This window comes from Malurus melanocephalus, unplaced genomic scaffold, assembly GCF_030028575.1.
Source record: "Malurus melanocephalus ecotype Western Australia unplaced genomic scaffold, MMel_1.1 scaffold_276, whole genome shotgun sequence".
NCBI classification, from domain to species: domain Eukaryota; kingdom Metazoa; phylum Chordata; class Aves; order Passeriformes; family Maluridae; genus Malurus; species Malurus melanocephalus.
Genome location: NW_026623508.1, coordinates 217120 through 235566, shown reverse-complemented (window position 1 = coordinate 235566; position 18447 = coordinate 217120). Strand labels below are relative to the sequence as shown.

General features: G+C 34.6%; 1 protein-coding gene across 5 annotated transcripts; it reads left to right on the top strand.

The window, feature by feature from the left end:
• The first annotated feature begins 38 nt into the window (after positions 1–38).
• On the top strand, positions 39–16473 carry CEP44 (centrosomal protein 44). 5 transcript variants are annotated; one of them, XM_057376283.1, is made up of 12 exons: positions 39–161; positions 467–537; positions 1948–2090; positions 2694–2841; positions 3855–4001; positions 4821–4928; positions 6354–6482; positions 6869–7078; positions 9776–9845; positions 11727–11848; positions 12086–12123; positions 12923–16472. In XM_057376283.1, exons 3-12 carry the CDS (start codon positions 2002–2004, stop codon positions 12993–12995), a joined length of 1134 nt encoding a protein of 377 aa, XP_057232266.1. In that variant the 5' UTR covers positions 39–161; positions 467–537; positions 1948–2001; the 3' UTR covers positions 12996–16472. The 5 variants fall into 5 exon arrangements, with proteins under 5 accessions (XP_057232266.1, XP_057232264.1, XP_057232268.1 ...); XM_057376281.1 differs by having other exon boundaries at positions 6351–6482; XM_057376285.1 differs by lacking the exon at positions 4821–4928 and having other exon boundaries at positions 6351–6482; positions 12923–16473.
• The last annotated feature ends 1974 nt before the right edge of the window (positions 16474–18447 follow it).

Below are 18447 nucleotides of genomic sequence, written 5' to 3'. Positions count from 1 at the left end.
CGGCTGTTGTTGCTGGAAGTGACATCACAAGGAAGGACGTCGGGAAGCGGAAGTGGCCGCCGGGCGTCGCGGCGGCAGATTCGATCTGCGCCATTCGCGTCCGGGAGTGTCCACGGGGTCCGGCCGCGCTCCCAGGGAACGGCGGCGGTCCCGCCGCGCGGGTGAGCGGCAACATCGCTCTCGGGGCGGGGTTTGTCCCAGCAGTGCGGGCCGGTGGCGCCGCCCGGCTCCCAGCCCAGGGTTTTCCCTCTCCGCGGAGGCTGCGAGCACCGGGGAGGCCCGGTTTCCGGCTGTTCTAGGGTCGAGGAAGGGTGGGTGGGGAGCCGCTCCCGCTCTTGCGAGTTCTCATCAGCGCGCTGGCCCCGGGACCGCAGCCCGCCTTGCTGTATACTGGCTGGACACGCTTTTCTTTCTTTTTCCTTTTTTTTTTTTTTTTTTTTTTTGCTGGTGTTCCGCTGCTGCCCAGGGCAACCATCCCAGGACGCACAGTCCCGTGTGCAAGTGGCGTCTGCGCTAAGTGTGTCGCAGCTGGCACAGGTCCGTCGTTTGTTGGTGACGTTTTTGAATCTCGGCGTAATGGTGCGATTTCACCCAGCTCCCCGCCTTATGCAACAGCAGAGTCTAGATTCAATTAGAAGAAGTCAGAAGTCTAGTAGTTGGGCATTTGAAAGGCAACTTTTACAATGTTAGCACACATGGTGACTTGCATGGACTAGATTTTTTTGGTTTTTGTTTGTTTGTTTTACAGATTCTTTAGATACTMTATGCAGTTTTGAGAGTTCTTTGAGCCGCTTGCAGTTGTATATTATCATATCATGAAACTTTGTTATAATCGAGTTTGTTCTGGATAGCCAACGTTCTTTAACTTCGGTTAGGAATTCTTACAGGCAAAAGCTTTGTACCTCATTTTCCTGTGTTCACCTTCCCCAAATTTTTTACCAACTTGACTCTTACTTCTATGATCTCTTAAGCTATTTTRTTTTGTAGTGACAGTAGTTACCAGTTTTTGCATCCGGAGGTCTGGCATAAAAAGAAGGGACTGTTGATACTTTTGAGAAACAGCCTTTATGGTTAGATAAATTTCTATGAGAGTGTCTTCTGTGAATATTTGTATTACAGATTAGAGCTTCAATTTTATGTCAGACTGGGTGGAAGATTCCTTGTACTTATTTATCCTTTTCATAGATCTGAAAACTGATTTGGATGTTAGTGGTTTAATGTTTTGCTGATTCTCCTGTTTTCTTCTTTTTTTGTTTCTTTTTGTCTGTGTCAGATAGTTCCGCAGGAAGACACCTTTTTGTAGTTTGCATCACCTCTTTAGATGAGTTGCTTTCTTCCACAAAGCAAAGCTCACAATGAATTAACAGTGGGTTTTCAACTTGCATATTACCATGAAAAAGTTAAATAGGGAGTTTTTGGTTCTCATGCCAATAAACTTGAACCCATATTGCTTAAATATCTAGGCAGTCTGTTACCTCTTTCTGAACAATTTCAAATGTATTTAATGGATCATCTACATAGAGAAGTGTCTTTGCACAACCAACCCTTGCTCTTTTGGCCAGTGAGCTTGGGCCCAGGTGAAGAAGAGAATGAGAAGCATTCTAAACTGAAGAATGCAAAAGGCTTTCGCTCCTTATGGAATTTCTGCTCCTTTTAAACTGCAAAGAAGCTCTTTTTCACTTAATTTGAGTGGATTTAGCCAGCACTTTCCTAATATGCTTTCAGATATGTTTACCTTTGGTAATTGATTACATTGAGGATTACTACTTGATCCTGTTTAGAATGAAGGAAGATTATGGTTGGTCTTAATTGGTATCAACCTGTAGTTCTGTGCTATATTGTAATGCTTTGGAAATAGTGTCTATAAAGGGGAGCAAAAACCCTTGAATTTCAGTGATAGTTCTATTGCATTTTGTAATTTTTGTGTGCATAATTTTTTTTTAACAGATGTACTTTTAAACTTTCATTTCATAATCTGAAAGAAGAATAGCATTTGGAATAATGGCAACGGGAGACCTAAATGGAAGTTTAAGAAAAATAGAGCAAGGACTTCGCTTGTTAAATTATCCAAGAGATGTGGATTATACAATGTAAGTGGCTGTGTGAAAATTTGTGTTAATACATGATGACAGCAAGACATGTGAAAAAGATATGTGTAAGTATGAGCATTGCAGCCACCAGTAAGTAAGCAGAACATATCTGTGGCAACTTGGGGTGTGGTATATGTGATCTGAAGTATTAAAGTATACAGCTTTGCTCTTCTGAGCAATCCTTAGAAAAAATTCTGAAGTGCATCACTGTCTTGTTCCTCTTCTACCATTCTTCTCTTTGCTTTGGTTAATCTCTCAACTTTCTAATTTCTTTGTAAGTGCTTGCAAAACTTCCTTTAAGAAATTTTATCCTGTAAAGATTAGGAAAAAAAATCTTGAATGTTGAGCTGGAAATGCTGGTGGGCTTTAGACTTGTCAATGTTTAAATTACATGAAGATCACAAAAAACATTTTTTGACTATTTTACAGATAGCAGCAAAGTCTGCTGAATGAAAGAYGCCTGGACAAAAATACCTTAAAATGAAAGATATTTGCATATAACACACTAGCTGCATTTATGTCTTTCAAATTAAATGTTTGAGTTCATGTGATGAAAGGCTTTTGTTATCTTCTGCTGTGTAAAATACTTTTGTTTCTTAATAGGTTAGTTAAGGGTGATCCAGCTGCATTTCTACCTATCATCAGCTATTGTTTTACATCTTTTTCAACTTGCATAGCAGAGCTTTTGGTAAAGTGTGATGTGGAACTGACAGCAAAGAGTGACTTGCGTTTTATTGAAGCTGTTTATAAGGTATCTCTTCATGTTCTTTGTGAAAGAAATATAGTTTTGAGTATAACTTCACAAAAATTACACATCTATTATGAGTTTTACTAGAAAGTTAAATTTTTGGYAGTGAGCACGAGTTTTAGTTCTGTTTAGCTTTAACATGAGTAGCAAGTCGCTTTGTGGAAATGTTTAGATTTTAATGAAAATAAGGATGGATAGTGTTAACCAAATCAGTGTTGAGGCAGTTGCAGGAACAGTAATATTGTTAGATGTTAGTTTTGAAGAATACAGAAATGTATATTGGAGAATAAGATTTTTTTGAAGTGACCTTGGCAGCAATCTTAAACAYCAAAAAAATCACATGAAACTCAAAAAATTGTAATGAAAGCACAGTTAAGAAATAGACCTATTTTAAAACAGTGTGCCATTTTAACATATAAAGTTGAATACTTAAACATTTATAAATTGGAATGAAGTTCTTAACTGATTCAAACTAAGTTTAAACTATCCTTAACATATCCATGAGCATGTTTTTATGAAAGGTGGATTGTTGATTTAAGAAATAGTGGCTTATTCAGACTAGTTTTCCATCTGAGAGATTGTGTTACAGAGAGGTTCTGTGGGAGCCTTAGCCCACTGATGCATTTGCTGAGATTAATAGAGCTTTGTACTGTGCATTCACTTTCACTTTTTCACTTAGTGCTTTCACAGAAGTTTTTTAGTATTAACTTCCATAGTCATCTATTTTGTGAATCTTAAGACTATGAGTTAAAGTTTACAAGAGTGATGTGAATGAAAGAGGAGGTAAGTTTAAAACCATTCTTTCTGGAAGAGGAGATTTGTTTAAAGCCTAGTTAGAAGAAAACTATATAGACAGATATATATAGAATATCTACAGATAGTCAAATTAGAAAAGGATTAACTGCTAAAGTGCAGAACGAAAGRGAATTGTAGTGAAATAAGAATACAGACATGCAAAAAATACAGCAAATTGTGAGCTGATTTTGAAAGTGAAGTAAACTCTTATTTTGTTGCAGTTTCTTCGAGATCAATTTCAGTATAAACCAATTTTAACAAAAGAGCAGTTTCTTCAGTGTGGCTTTGCCGAAAGAAAAATGCAAATCGTTTGTGACATTATCAACAGTGTGGTGAAGAAACATAAGGAATTGAGTAACTCTAGTAAGGTACTGATCAAATGGTTACTTTTATTACAAGTTTCTTTTGACATGCTTGATACTGCAGATAAACTGGTCTTCAGCTTCTATTTCCATTGCTCATGGATCAAATAATGTAAAGTGAGTATGAAGTTCCATTCTAAGATGCTTGAATGCTTTCATTCAAGGCATGAAGCTGCCAATACTTTTGTAGTATTAAAAAAATTAGCAATAAGATAAATATATCTTGAAGGCAAATGAAGATAAATACTTGGTGTGTTTACAGTGAGTGATACATTTTCTTTTGCACTTCTTGATACAGTGAATGTATGAATCAATAAACTTTTCAGATAAATTTAAAGACAAAGCAACATCATCTTTTAAACACAACACTTGTGTTTGTTTCTCAAATCTAATTATTTTAGTCAATGATACTTGTAATGGCATTATTTTTTCTCAGTGTRTGTACTGTATCAGTCTCTGCTTTAATCAAAGGAATTTCCAGTCTTTATATTTTACAGGATTTTGTTTCCTTTGAGTTTATAACAAGTCAGGAGTTCTGTATACTTATTTTACTTTCAATTCTAGTTGTCTTTTCTATTTATAAGCAGCTTTGATGCAACCTAGCATAGGCATTAATGAGTGTAAAAATACGGCATTCACTTCTGGATCTGTGTTCTCTGTAAATTTGGGGCATATTTAATTTTTTTAGACATTATTTGTAAGACAGAGGTTTAAATGTTTGTGTGTTTGTGCCCCATGAAGTATTCCTGACCATTGTTCATGGTAGAAAGTGGGTGATGAATCCTGAAAATTTTCGTGTGTTATTTTCTTCTGTTCACTTTGGAGGTTAAATGCCAAACAAGGAAAAAACTCAGACCTTTCAAATTTGAAGTATGGTCAAATTGTGGTAAAGCTCTTGCTGATCCTAGTGGCAGTGCTTTGAATTCCAAACAGGTATGAAAATAATTTTTATGTTTTATGTCTAAAGATTAATCTCATTTGTATCAAGTCAGACTCTTGCTAAAATTTTTGCTTTAATTTATGTTTTAATATCTAATCATACCAGTTTTGAAGTTTTTGCCCGAAGTGTGATTGGTTAAAATAATAACTGAAATACAGAAGATATTGCCTTTCTCTTTTACTTTAGCTGATTTCAAAGTCTTGGTCTTAGTGACCTAGTGCTGTTGTTTGTGCTATATTTGAATTATATAAAGTTTAGGGACAACAATAGAAAAAGATACAATCGGGCAAAGAAGCTATATTGTGTTTGAAGTGTGCTTGGCCTAACAGGTGTGCTTCACCTGTTTTGAACACAGCTTTCGAAACACTTTTTGCCCTTTTGCCTGAATCTGTTCAGCAAAGATTTCATAATGTACCGTTCCTTTTGGCTTTGATTTTACAGAGGTGAAAGAATTATGCATTGAGTAAAAATGATTGTATGTTTTACTACTCTTGACTTGTGAAGGAGGTAGCTTTCCTAGTACATTCTGCTAAAAAGGTGCAAAATAAAATGGTAGAAAACTTTTAGGACTTTTGTGTGGTAACAGTTGTGATTTCCATTTATAAGGAAAATATTGCTTTTATCAAGGAAATTTTCACAAAGAAAGTATTTGGAATGGCTTCTCTGTCTCTTCTAGTTGTTTAATAGTAGCACTGAATGGGGATAGGTACATGTGTTTTAAGAATTCCTAGCAGTGGAGAGTTTCAGCTTAACGACATCGAGGAAACTGTACATGTTAAAATGCTGCACAAAACTAGTAATTGTTCATTCTTAATCATTATTTTATTTTGTTTTGTGACAGTATCAAAAGATTTAATCTGCTAGAAAGAATTGCAAAATTTGTCTGTTTTGTTTACAGGAAGCTTTCAAAGGAAACTGAATGTGTAGCTCATAGGGCTGTTTTGCTGACAGTTGACAAGAGAAACAGAGAATTCTAATCTTCCTAATTAAACCCTTTTTTTTCCTTAATATTTAGTCGTGGCTTTTATGTTGCAACTACCTATATGTATGAATTTCATTTTATGTAATAACGTATTTTCCAGTCCTCACTTACAACCCTTACATTACTGAAAGACATTAATGCCTTTATTACTGTTTATGGATAGGAAACAAAGTACACAGTGTATATGTAAAGTATGTGCATATTCATTTTGCAGTTCCTTCAAATCTATATGATTTTTTAAAAAATTAAACTGCCTGCTTTTGCTTTCTATATTTTGTAACCAATTGAAATAAGATAGATCTAAATAAATATTGGACTAATAGGTCTTATGTGTCATTACTTGGTTAATGAATTGAAATATTATTGTAATGACATTAACACTAGCGGTTTGTTGATTTTTGTTGGTTTGTTTGTTTTTTAACATATTCAAAAGAAGCCTCTAGTTGAACGGCACTCAGGAAATGAAGCTTTTGGTGACCTTCATCCACTACCCCTTCCAGCACAGGGAGGGAAGGAGGAAGAATTATGCATAGATCATGATATTGTGGAAGTTAAATGTGAACAAGTAAGAACCTCTATTTTAAGATTCTGTCTGCATGTATTCTTAACTTTTTTTACAGGATTTTTCTAAAGGGATAAAAGTTTTTATATTAAAGTTGTACTTCAGGAGTGTGCAGTGGATATTTACATAAAAAATATATTTTAAAGGTCAGAAAAAATAAAAGTCAGTTAAGTTGTACTGTCTCTTTCAAGACACGGGTCTGTCAACAGCTTCTTTTTAAAGCTGAGTTCCCTGAATAGGTATATTTTGATAATTCTGGAAGAAAAATAATTTTCTAATGTAGAAAGATGTGGTTACTGGAACTTGAAGATTGCATTAACTTCATTTGATCAAATGATGTATTGTATCTGTTCTGAAATTAGAGGATATGTTCTTATTGCTATTTTCAGGTCATAGAAGATAACTCACAAATTGAGTTTTTAAAGAGTCAGCTTGCAGATTTCCAGGAAAAGCTTCATAAGCTAGATTGGATGGAAGATAAGCTACAAGTTTTAGAAGAGAAACTGCAAGGAAAGGTGATCATAGATGAGAAGGACTGGAATAACTTATTGAATCGAGTTTTGCTTCTTGAAACAGAACTGCTGTTACAATCCAAAAAGGTATGTTAACTTGTAATTGTGGAACAAAAATTGCAGTCTTGTTGGTCTGTTTCTGCCCTCCCTGCCTCCCAATGCAGTTTTTTCCCTGATTTTAAAGGCACAGTCTGAATGGAAGTGCTATTTATGAAGTTGATGGTATTTTTTTCTTAACTATTTAATTATTTTGCTCTCTCATAGTCTATGAACCACGGATCTCCATTGGAAACTGTTTCTTTGCAGAAACCTGTTCTCATTAGTCATGATTCAGTTTAATTTTATTTACTAATGAAGTTATAGAAGGAAGTTTTTGAAAACTTTTGAACATGAAACCTTCCTTCTATGCAACTGATACGGACAAAAATACATAGCATGCGCAGTGGAAAATACAGGGTTAATCAAAAAGTTAATTACTATTTTTAATTTGTGTGTCCTTGAAACTTCTAGCCTAATCGATGGATTTTTTTCTCCTATTTCCACTTTTTTTCCCCCACTTCCTGTTTCTTGTCAGTGATGTTCATTGCATTTTTAAATGTGTAAAAGCACTATAGATGTCATGTGGCTATATTTGGCATAGCAAATGAAGCCTCTTGTTGCATTAAGACCCTAGGTTATTTTTCATGCTGTTGAAAGATCCTTGTGTGCATGCTATATAATTTTGTATACGTTCATGTATAAATATTTTGAGATAGAGTGAAGTGTAACATCACTTTGAAATTAATAATGTTATCTAAAAATTATATTCTTACATGCATGTTGTATATCCTTCAGATACTGTCAGATGCTTTCCAGAAGTTAAAAACCCTTGTGGAAAATAGTTGATTGGCATTGCATTTTTCTCTGTACTTGTAAAACGGTTGAATTTATTCATAACCAGGAGCTCTGTGCATGTTGCTGACCCCACTTGTTTGAAAATGTTGCTAATACTTGTATACAAGACATTTTTATTGCATGCCTTGAAAGTGTGCTGGTTATGTAGGTCTTGAAGTGGACAAATGTTTAGACTGATCACAAGATTATTTCTAAAGGCTGTTGCTCAATTAATGAGGATGGATACTCTCAGTTACTTTAAAAGAAAGGTTTTAGGTCAGTAGAAGCTCAAGTGATTTAGCATCTGAAATCAGATTCTTACGGATCAGTAGACATATGTCCAAATAGTACCACCAGTGATAATGTTTTCTGCTGGCAGCAGTCTCAAAAGGCCTTCAGGTAAACAGCCATAGACAGTTTTTCTCCCATTTCAAATGTATTCTTTTCAGGAAATTATTGTAGCACATGGGAAAGCTTGTGTTTCAGACTAGACTTGTTCTTTTATTTTTGTAAATTTGGTTGATTACTGCTTCAGTAACATGTTTGCAGTTGTTCATATGGTTGGAACAGTTTTTGGAAAATACTCTCAAAGATATCACTCAAAAATTTCCAGTGAGATAATTAAATTATCACCTGCAGAAACAAGTTCAATTTTAGTTTGTGTGACATTGCTGCTGGTCTTTTTTCAAAGTTAAATTAACTGGTTTTATAGATATAAATATATAAGGCTATTATATATATATATATATGCATACATGATCTTCAAAACTAACTGTTTTGCAGTAGTCGTTTGAAAACTGCTAAGAAATAATCCATTGGGCCACAGAATTGCTATTTTTTTGCATCATGAAATTGCATCTAAGGTGCGATTCACATATACAGAAACAATTCAGGATCACTCTCCTCTTACTGTTGCACTTTTCAGGGAATTTCTGTCATCTAGCCAACATAACATGAACAGGCTAAGATCTGTTTCTTGCTGTTGTCAAAGTAGCAGCAGCTATGCATTTAGCTCTGGGAAAGTCTGAAAGCTACCAAATGCATTTCAATGAAAGGAATGCAACAGACATAGTCTGTGCAGATTCTACGATTGTATTTTTTTAAGAGATAGACATGACTTTTTTTTTTCAGCTTCTCCCCATACAATATCTACTATTTCTATCTATTTGCCTGTTAGCTGATGTAATTACTCCAGTATATAAAATTACATATTTTAAAGACTGAGATTTCAAATCATAATGATAACTGATTGGTAAAAAAAAAGTCTAGATGTTGTTTGAGTGTTGCATTTTTTTTACTTTGAAATTAAAAAGGTGAATTCAAAAATATCTACTGTTTCCTTGCTTATGGAGAACCTTTTTAAAGTTAATAAACATTCTCAGTTTAAGTCAATCTAAAAGAGCTCTTTCTCACTTATGGCTCTGGGAAACAGGCTTAAAATAGCCTTCTGAGTTCTGAGCATTGAAGTAGAATGAATTTCAGTTAGTCTTTAGGCTACTTTTTTAGGACTGAGGATTGCAATTTTGAATATCAACCAGCAGTACAAAGCATGCTTACTTGGTTACGCTAAAGGCAACCAATGTTGAGATTAAATGATTAGTACAGGCTAAGAGCAGACTGATTGTCCATTCTACTCATGCCTAAGTTATATGCACTGTATTTTGGCCTGGTTCTAACCTCTTTATGAACAGCAATACTGATACTAAAAAAATTACCCATGAAATAGACTATTTTTTAATGAAGTGTATGTATGGAAATGTTGAATTTCCTTAGTCCTATGAAGATGTTTGTGCAGTGCCAACATACCTGGATGGTATAACAAGCAAATGCAAACATACTTAGTACTTAAATATACTTTTGTTCAATCAGAAACAGGGTGTATGGCTAAAATGCAGTAAACTTGTATTTCAGAGAGACTTACCTAAAGAGTTCTGCAATACAAGACAAGAAAGTACTTCTAGTGGCCTTCCAGTTTCTCTTGGTGAGTATTAATGATTTTCCTTTTAATTAACATAAATATACTAAACACTTCTTGCTGACCTTGACTTAAATAGTTTAAGTAGATAACTGCTATTTAGTGACCTCTGAATTTTAAAACCATGCTGCAGATTAGAAGTTAATCTCCTCATCATTTCATGTTTCTAACTTATTCTCTAGATTTAGTTGCCATAGTAGAGTTAAGTAGTACTTACAAATAATCAAAGATGCAGATAATTAAAGTGCAGTTGCTAAAGCTGTAAAAAACCATACTGTTATCTGGACTTCAAAGCAGTCATCATATTTTAAAAATGTGCTATTCATAAGCACAAAGAGTTCTTTTTGCTGCCACTGATATGTTTTATGATGCTGCTTTCTTCTTCTATAATGGGGATCAAGACAAATAATGGTTAATAATCTGTGTTGTTTTTCAACTCACTACTGAAAGTTTTCTGTATTTCAACTCTAAAGCAGTTAGTAGCTATCCAGTTGGCATTTTTGCTAAACTGTGCTGTTTGGAAGAGGAAGAAAAAAATCTTTTTCTTCCATTTTCAACATCCATTTAATTTTGATAACACATAAGACATAAATGAAGCAGTCTTAAGTGGGAAATCAGTTAAAAGCATTGCCCAGGCCGTGAGTAATTCTTCTGTCTTCCTCAATGGTAGCTCTTTATCCCTTAGCTCTATTAGCTCCCTTAGCTCCCCCTGACCTCCTCATTGATTTGGCCTGTTTCCCTTGTGGCAGCTGTTACTCCCACCACCAGTGGTAAGGAGGATATTCTATTTTCCATTTTCATATATTAGGTTTTTTTGTCCAGTGTTGAGATCTTGCATGATAATTAAAAGGGAGTCTCAGTAAATCAGTTTCCATGGAAATTAGGAAGGCAGTTTCTTTGTTATGTCAAAGATTGTTTTTATTGTGGAGTCTCAGAAATGGGACCTTCATTTTACAGGAAGACATTCATTTTACATAGAAAGCTTGCAACATGTTTAGCTTCTTTGATAAGCTTAGTGGTGTGTTACTGACACTTGAGGACCTTGTAGTAAGTAAACAGGTGGGTGGTCTTTTAAAAGAGAATTTCCATATTTTCAGACTCTTTAAATTCCTCTGAATTTGTTATTCCTGCTTTTCTAAAATTCAGAAAATTTTAGGCATAAAATTATAGGGAGAGTCTTAAGTCTTTTATCTGAGAAGTATAGTATTTGGAATGTTTCAGGCTCTTTTTTGGTTCTAGCAGTCTTCAGAAACCATACACATAGAGAATAAACAATTCTTAATTTTAAGTACTTAAAAACAATATAACATGATTTTTAGATACAAAATAGTGTAGCTAAGTATATTCCAAAGGKATTATGTATAGATGGTTGCATTACTAAAAATATGGGTATGGGAACACTTTTTTTTCTATATACTAAGTTCTCTTTCCTGACAATAGTAATCTAAAATTGCAAACAATATCACAGCCTTCTCAATGAAAAAAAAAATTCTGCTACTTGTAAGACAAGTTACTTAGCACAAATTAAAGACATGTTTGAACAAGCAGTTCACAATAAAAATAATGTAAACTATATGAAATTCCTTTTAAATGGTACTGCAGTTGGATGTTCATAAGTTTTGTTTTTACTCTAATTAGGACATAGTCTTCATAATCTTTTGAATTTGCTTTGTGTATATTATGTATATTATACATAGTGTAGTGCTGCACTTATTTTAATAAAATGAGAAACTATTTYAGGCTTTCATAGTAGCTTTTTTTTTCACTCTCTAAACAATGTGTTCTCTTCTGTTATTACATACTGTAAACCAAGTTATTTGGTGGCTAGCTTTACAAAAGAGAGCAAAAAGGCAAAGGTGACATAAAAACGAGTATTTCTCTATACAGAGAGGAATGAAGAGATGCCAGAGAGCCATCTTCAGTCGTCTGGATGCAGTTCACTGTTATCCACAGACCCATCTCCCAAAGACATGACCCTAAATTCTCATGATCTGTCAGACATTTCAGAGGTAAGTAAAACTGGTGAATGCTCAGTTGTTTTCCTTTGGGGTTAAGAGAACAAGTAAGCATTGGTTTTAGTTGTGTATACTGATAGAAGAACAAGGAAATGATGCAAAACTACATCTTGATCTGTCTTATAAAAATACTTTTGACATGTAAACAGTGCTTAAAGTAGCATTTTCTCTGAAGTTCTGAAGAATGTCAGCTTTGAAGATTTCGCTAACTTTGTTGCTTTCAAATTGTAGGAGACAATAAGACAAAGAATGGAAAAGATAAGTAAAATGTAAGTAATTAGAATGGGCAGCAGGAATTTATTTCCCAGAGTGAGTTGTACCTGGACTAAGGCGTACAAAGAATGTACATATGTGTTCCGAGCCTCAAAGGTCTCTGCATCAAGTGTGGCATTTCCTTATGGCTCTACTGGATAGTAATCCACTTACAGTTCTGTATTTGTGGGATAAGTCACAGTTTTGGTTTCTATAAAGCAATACAAAGCACTCTTAATAGGATGTGCTAGAAATGAAAGACTGTTTAAAATTTGGTTGACAAGATGTAGGAATATTATTTATCTCCTGACTGAAATTCCCTGGTACTTGCAACTTTTCTTCCCGAAAAACACCTACGTTATCTTAACTGTTTTCTGTTGTTTAAGGAGAAGTAAAATCTATTTCAGCCTAAGCATTACAATAACTATATTAAGATGAATTTGATACTAATCCTGGGATTTGTAAGGAATTTTTTTTTTGCATATTTTTAGTATACTTGAAGAGAAATGCGTTGATCTATAGTGTTTCTCTGGCAAGAGATTTCTGTTCTCTAATTGTGTGGCCTATAAGAAGCTCTAGCCTTTTCTGTGATTTTAGCTTTATTGTGTGGGTTACTTCTTTCTTTGTGTACTTAAGGCTTTTGATATGTGGTAGGCATTTAAAATACAAATGAATTGCAGAGGAAAAGGGGGAGATGAGAAAAAACTTAGAGTTTCATGCTGCTTGTTAGTATTTTGGATAAGTAGAAAGTTAAAAGCAAGTCAGTTATTTTGTACCTTGTTTTATTAAGCGTGTGTGAACAAAATTTATTTTCAGAATAGAAGAAACCTTCACATTGTTCAAAGCATCAAGCCCACYTCTGAGAATACCTGAAAACATAGAGACCTAGTCTCTGCAGACTTGTGGATACCAGAAGTAATATATATATTTGTACAGCATTAAATTTTTAATATATCAAATCTGTAACAATCACCAGTGCTTTTATTGCTTTGAATAAATATTTTTCTCATGCATCTGTATATTGATTTCCCTCCCCACGACCAGAATTTTTAAAGACTGTTAAATAGCTTCTTCTCCCTCCTTGCACTTTTGTAAATTGAAGTCATTGCAGCAGAGTAATCTTGTGTTGACATTTGTTAGCAGCATGCTAAGTAATATGTTTTTTAAAGTGCGGGCTTGAGGACCGTGGTTTACGTGGTGGAAGCATTCCAGCTGGAACTTGCATATTACACCCAAGAGGCATTGTTACATACCATCTTACCATCTGTACTGTTGAATAAGTCTTAATTAAAAACTTACATACACAGTTTCAAATATGTATCTTTTTTGCTGTTTTTTTTATTTTTAAATATAAATTTTCATGCTGAGCTGGAGAGCACCAGCACTTTATGGCTTCCATTAACACTGACAAAGTGAGGGCCAGTTTGATCCTAAATGCTAAAATGTGCAAGGAAGTCCACAGACTTTGACTGCAAGAGATGTGTTGAGTGTTTTAGTGCTCTTGCCCAACACATTTTAAGAGCAGCAGCACAGATGGAGACCAGCCAGTGTAGAAAGAAACACAACATTTTCATTATTTGAAGCCATATTAAGATTTCTGTTCAGAGGCATAAGTAGATGTAAGACCTCCATAAACATATGATAAACCAAAGATGTGTGAGGCTTGATAAAATTTATTTATTTGTTTATTACTCTTTGTAAATTGGTACCCTATCATATCAAGGTTGTGTTTTAATATTTCACTTAAAAAGATTTTTGGAGTTTAATACTACAAAGCAATCAGAAGTTTTTGGGAGCAGAGTTTGCAGATGAAAGCAAAAGCAGTTTGACATGCTGTAAAAAGTGATTTATGTGTTTCAAAAATAACTATGATTTTTTTTCTATAACCATATGGAATATAAGTGGACTTCATATTACATACAAACAGAAAAACTTAGAGTGGTCTATTATGTTATATGAATTAGTTCAGGGGTTTTTTGACTTCTGCAACAGGACTTACTTTTTCAGTTATTTAAAAGAAACTAAAAAAATGGAAAATTACATGGTTGGAATGTGTTTTGCTCTTTAATTCAAAATAGGCCTTGCAAATCACTTCTCATTATTCTAACAATGAAATGAAATGAGGTTTTCTTTGAAATGTTAGAGAAATTCATGTCTTAACAGGACTGCAGCACCATCTTGTGGAAATCTTCATAAGAAGTCATCAAAGAAATAAAAATTAATATTCCTGTCTGCTTTAAGATGCTATGGTCAAATATTTTTAATTATCKCTCTCTTATTTTTCCTCTTTGCCTTGGAGTCAAAGAGGCTTTTATGTAAAAGACAGTAAGACATTTGTTCTCTATGATATTTGATAATGTTTGTGTCAGGAGCCCGAGGAATTAATCTGTTCGTTGATGTCATGGCAAAAATGAGAAGTGTTTGTCAATATGATTGATTCAAGTTACAGAGATTCATGACTGCATACATCTGGGGCATGCAGCAAGTGTCAGACAGATTTTTCTCTATGTGTCCAATATCATCCCTATTTAGTCCTACAAAATTGAAAATCTTGAGTTGTTCAACTATTTCCTTTTTCAGGTTAAATAGTAATGAAAAGCTAAAATCAAGGATATGGACTAACTAAAGTTTGAGAAGTGCATTATTGTCTTGTAAAGGTTAATTTTTCTGGCGAAAGTGAAAGAAGCCACTAATTGTCAAATTTACTTTTTATTAGAGATGCTTAAAATGCTTTACTAATCATTAGTGAACAGAACTTGAAACAGCTTTTTCCTTTCAGCTGCCTGTTTTGGCATTGGAGGTTAGGCACAATTTCAAACAGTTGCAATTTTAATATATTGTACCTTAAAATTTATTTGCTGCTTATTTACAGTTATCTTTTCAAATATTACATGCTGCATGTAATTACTGTTCAGTTTTTTTATAGGATTTTTTAGCTGTATGGTGGAGATAACTTAATTCACTTAAAATCCTCAGCAGATTATGCTTCCTCAGGAGAAGTATTACATCTACAAAAATTGTTTAATGATAGTATTTTGCTTCTGTGGTAAGTAGACAGATTTCTGCGTGACAGAGGTCTGTGATGTGGTCTTTGTAGGATATTTGGGACGATGCATTCAGATGAGTAATCTATACAAGATTACTGGTTAAAACATTTTAAACTCAAGTGTCCCGAATGGAGAAAAGGAGTCATACCAAAATTATTGTATTCCTTCACCTGAGCATCCCACAGCTCATTTRATGAGGTGTAGTAAACTTAGTAGCTCTATTTAGGCTATGTGACCTTATCTGAGAGAAAAATGCTGTATCAGTCATTGCAAAACTCATTCTCTTTAGACTATCTAGAGCAGAAGCTTGATTTGGAAGTAGTGAGCCCTTTTACTCTCTAAGAGCAAGCTGCTCTAGTTACAGGTTAACAATTAGCATTATGTGGATCACTGATGTTCTGATACRGCATTGTATGTTGGTTTTCCCCTCCCCTTTCCCTTTGTTGTTACTGTAAAGAAAACTTATGCTGTAAAGCAAAATCACTTGATAGGATCAAAATCAACAGAAATATAATTTTGCCARTATTAGGTTTATAATGATAAAATTTTAGCATAAGCAATGTCAAAGGATATTATGCCTCAGGGTATTTTAATCAAAGGTGCATTATATTTTTAAAACCATGTGGAATACTTCAAGGTCTTCATAAACTTTCACACTTGCATGTCTGTTCTCTTCTTACCTGGTGTTGCTGCACTGCATTGAGTGCATTTTGAAATATGAACTGGGATTAAGAGTTGGAGAGCCTTGAATACTTTCCATGAATGCTCAGAATAGTTTCACAAAGCTGAAGTTTTTGGCAGCTTAAGGGATTTCCTCCCAGCACTGATCATTCCCATCTGTCTGTGTTATCAACTGTGTTTTGTAACTGATGTGACTAAAATATACTCTTCTGAAAATAAATAGCGAGGGGTATTGGCTGTATTTTTTGGGGTGGTCTTGGTTTTGTTTTTTTTCTCATTCTCATTAGCTCTGTGATCAGGTAATGGCATTGCATCCAAATGTTTGTGCCTGAACTTTCATTTGGGATAGCCTGCTGTGCTGTCTGTCAGCAAGTAACTGCATCAGTAGAGAGAATGAATCACGTTAGTGTTTTACTGCTGAAGGATGTCTTTATCTGAGTCCACAGTGAGTTAGAAGTGAAGAAGTTCCCATGCGAAGTCCCAATGTACATATTAATGAAAATTTGTTTAATTCATTGTTGAAATGATGGAGTGAATGGRTAATTGTATGTCTGAGAAAAGCATGGGAAATAGGATTAAAGGAAATCTAAATCTTCAGTTTGTAATTATGTCAGTTTTCAAGAGTTGAAATAGCTCTGTTTATTACATGTGCTTGTGGTTTGTTGTTTTTTTTTTTTTTTTCCCTTGGCCAGTTTTTTTGGATTTAGAGACATTTTTTCATATGTTAAAAAAAACCAGAAAAATCCACTCCCTTCTCTGCTGTGTGAAACTACCATAAAATATAAAGGCAAATGCAAACCCAGTCCTTGGGAATATTATTTGAAATCTTTTGTACTGTGTAATAAACATGCATGAATGTGTAACACATTTAAAATATTTCACATAGGCGATCACACTGTATTATAAAAATATGAAACAAATTCTCCTTTGAACTTTAGTTTAACTGTCTGTAGTGATAAACTAGGCAATATGGTTAATGGAGTTTGAAGCATTTCCTTGCTACCAATGTAAGTGAGTTGCAATATACAGGAAGACTCTCGAGTTATTTTCAGCAGTGCATGTTTGTTTGCTCCAGAGGTGATCAAATAGGATGYTCTGTGCATTTCCTATCATACTGACTGATGATCTGGCATTTCACAGTCTTTGTTCTTGTATTGTTGCACAATACATAGTTTGCTTTCTCCAACTGCAAAATTAAGTGATTCCCCATTTTTCTCTTGAGTATGATGTGGTTTGGTTCATTGTTTATGCCTGCTTTAAGAATTACTAAGGAAAAAAGCAAATGGAAGTAGTCCTTTTTTTTCTTGTAATTGAAACCATCCCATTGGAACCTATTGAAGGAACTAAAGGTTAAGTTCATGAGCTTACTTCAGCTTATGTATTAGTGGTGACTTAGTCTGCAGCTTCTTGTAGTTATAAAAGTGGTTGACAGCTCTGATAATTACAGATWAAGTAGTTGTGCTTTTGTGTGAACTACAGAAAAACATGCTGATATGGTGGAAGATTACTAGTCTCAATACTTTATGAAGTTCTTTTTAGCTGAGATATAACAATGTAAGATCAGTGACTCAAATTTTCTGTAAGTTTTTTCATATATCACTGTTGGAGCATCTCTGTATTCTCTACATTACATATACCCTTTTTCATAGAGCAAGAAATTGCTGTGATTGCATGTCATATTAAAAACAAATTTTTTTGTTTGAAACTGACTTGGACTTGCATAATACTGTGTTGATGCACCGATCATTAATTGTCTTCAGTATAGAATATACAGAGAGAAGGGATACAGCTGTTAATGTTACTTTAGCATGGAAAAAAGAAAGAACAATTATTCAAATGATTGAGAAGGCACTGAAATTAATGTTATTTCATAGTTGATTTAAAGACTTAAGCCTTTAGTGAAAGTATGTTTGTTGCAGGCATGTCTTTGACAAGTGTTTGGATTTTAACTGAGTTTTCTGATGGTCTTGCTCCTATTTTAAATGTTGACATAAATATGGACTAATACTGATCTAGTACTACAAGCAGCAGCAATGATCTGAAGGTGTTCTGGTAAGGTTTGTGAGCTTTACTGTACAGGTATAGTTTCACCTTAGCAATAAATAAAGGTAAATTATCTGTGAATCCCTCCTTAAGGGGAAAGGTTGTGTTGAGTAAAGAGTGAACTGAAGTCCTGATAGAGATGTTTATGGCCTTTGAATTCGGACCCCAGAATATGGATGTCTTTCCTGGTTATTGAAGTAAGAGGATTCCTCTGGAGGAAATAAAAATGGAACTGCGAGGGAAGCAGGAAAAAGACTCSGAACCAAAAGTGGGTGTGAGCAGGACGCATTTTCCTTAAGTTACCTTCAGAATGTAATGTGCCTGACAAGCAGCACAAAATAGCAAGGGTGTGCATTTAATTAAAAGCATACTAATTGTCACGTTCCAACCGTAGGGAACTGCGAGGAGTTCTTTTAAAATGGATGGTCAAGAACGAAATGAAGTCAAACGAGACAAACTTTGTATCTCTGAACCATTTATTGGTAACCCGAAAACGGAGAAGTAGTTRCCCACTAAAGGGGGCTGGGAAAGACAGCAAAAGAGAAAGGAAAATGGAAAAGGAATGGGTAG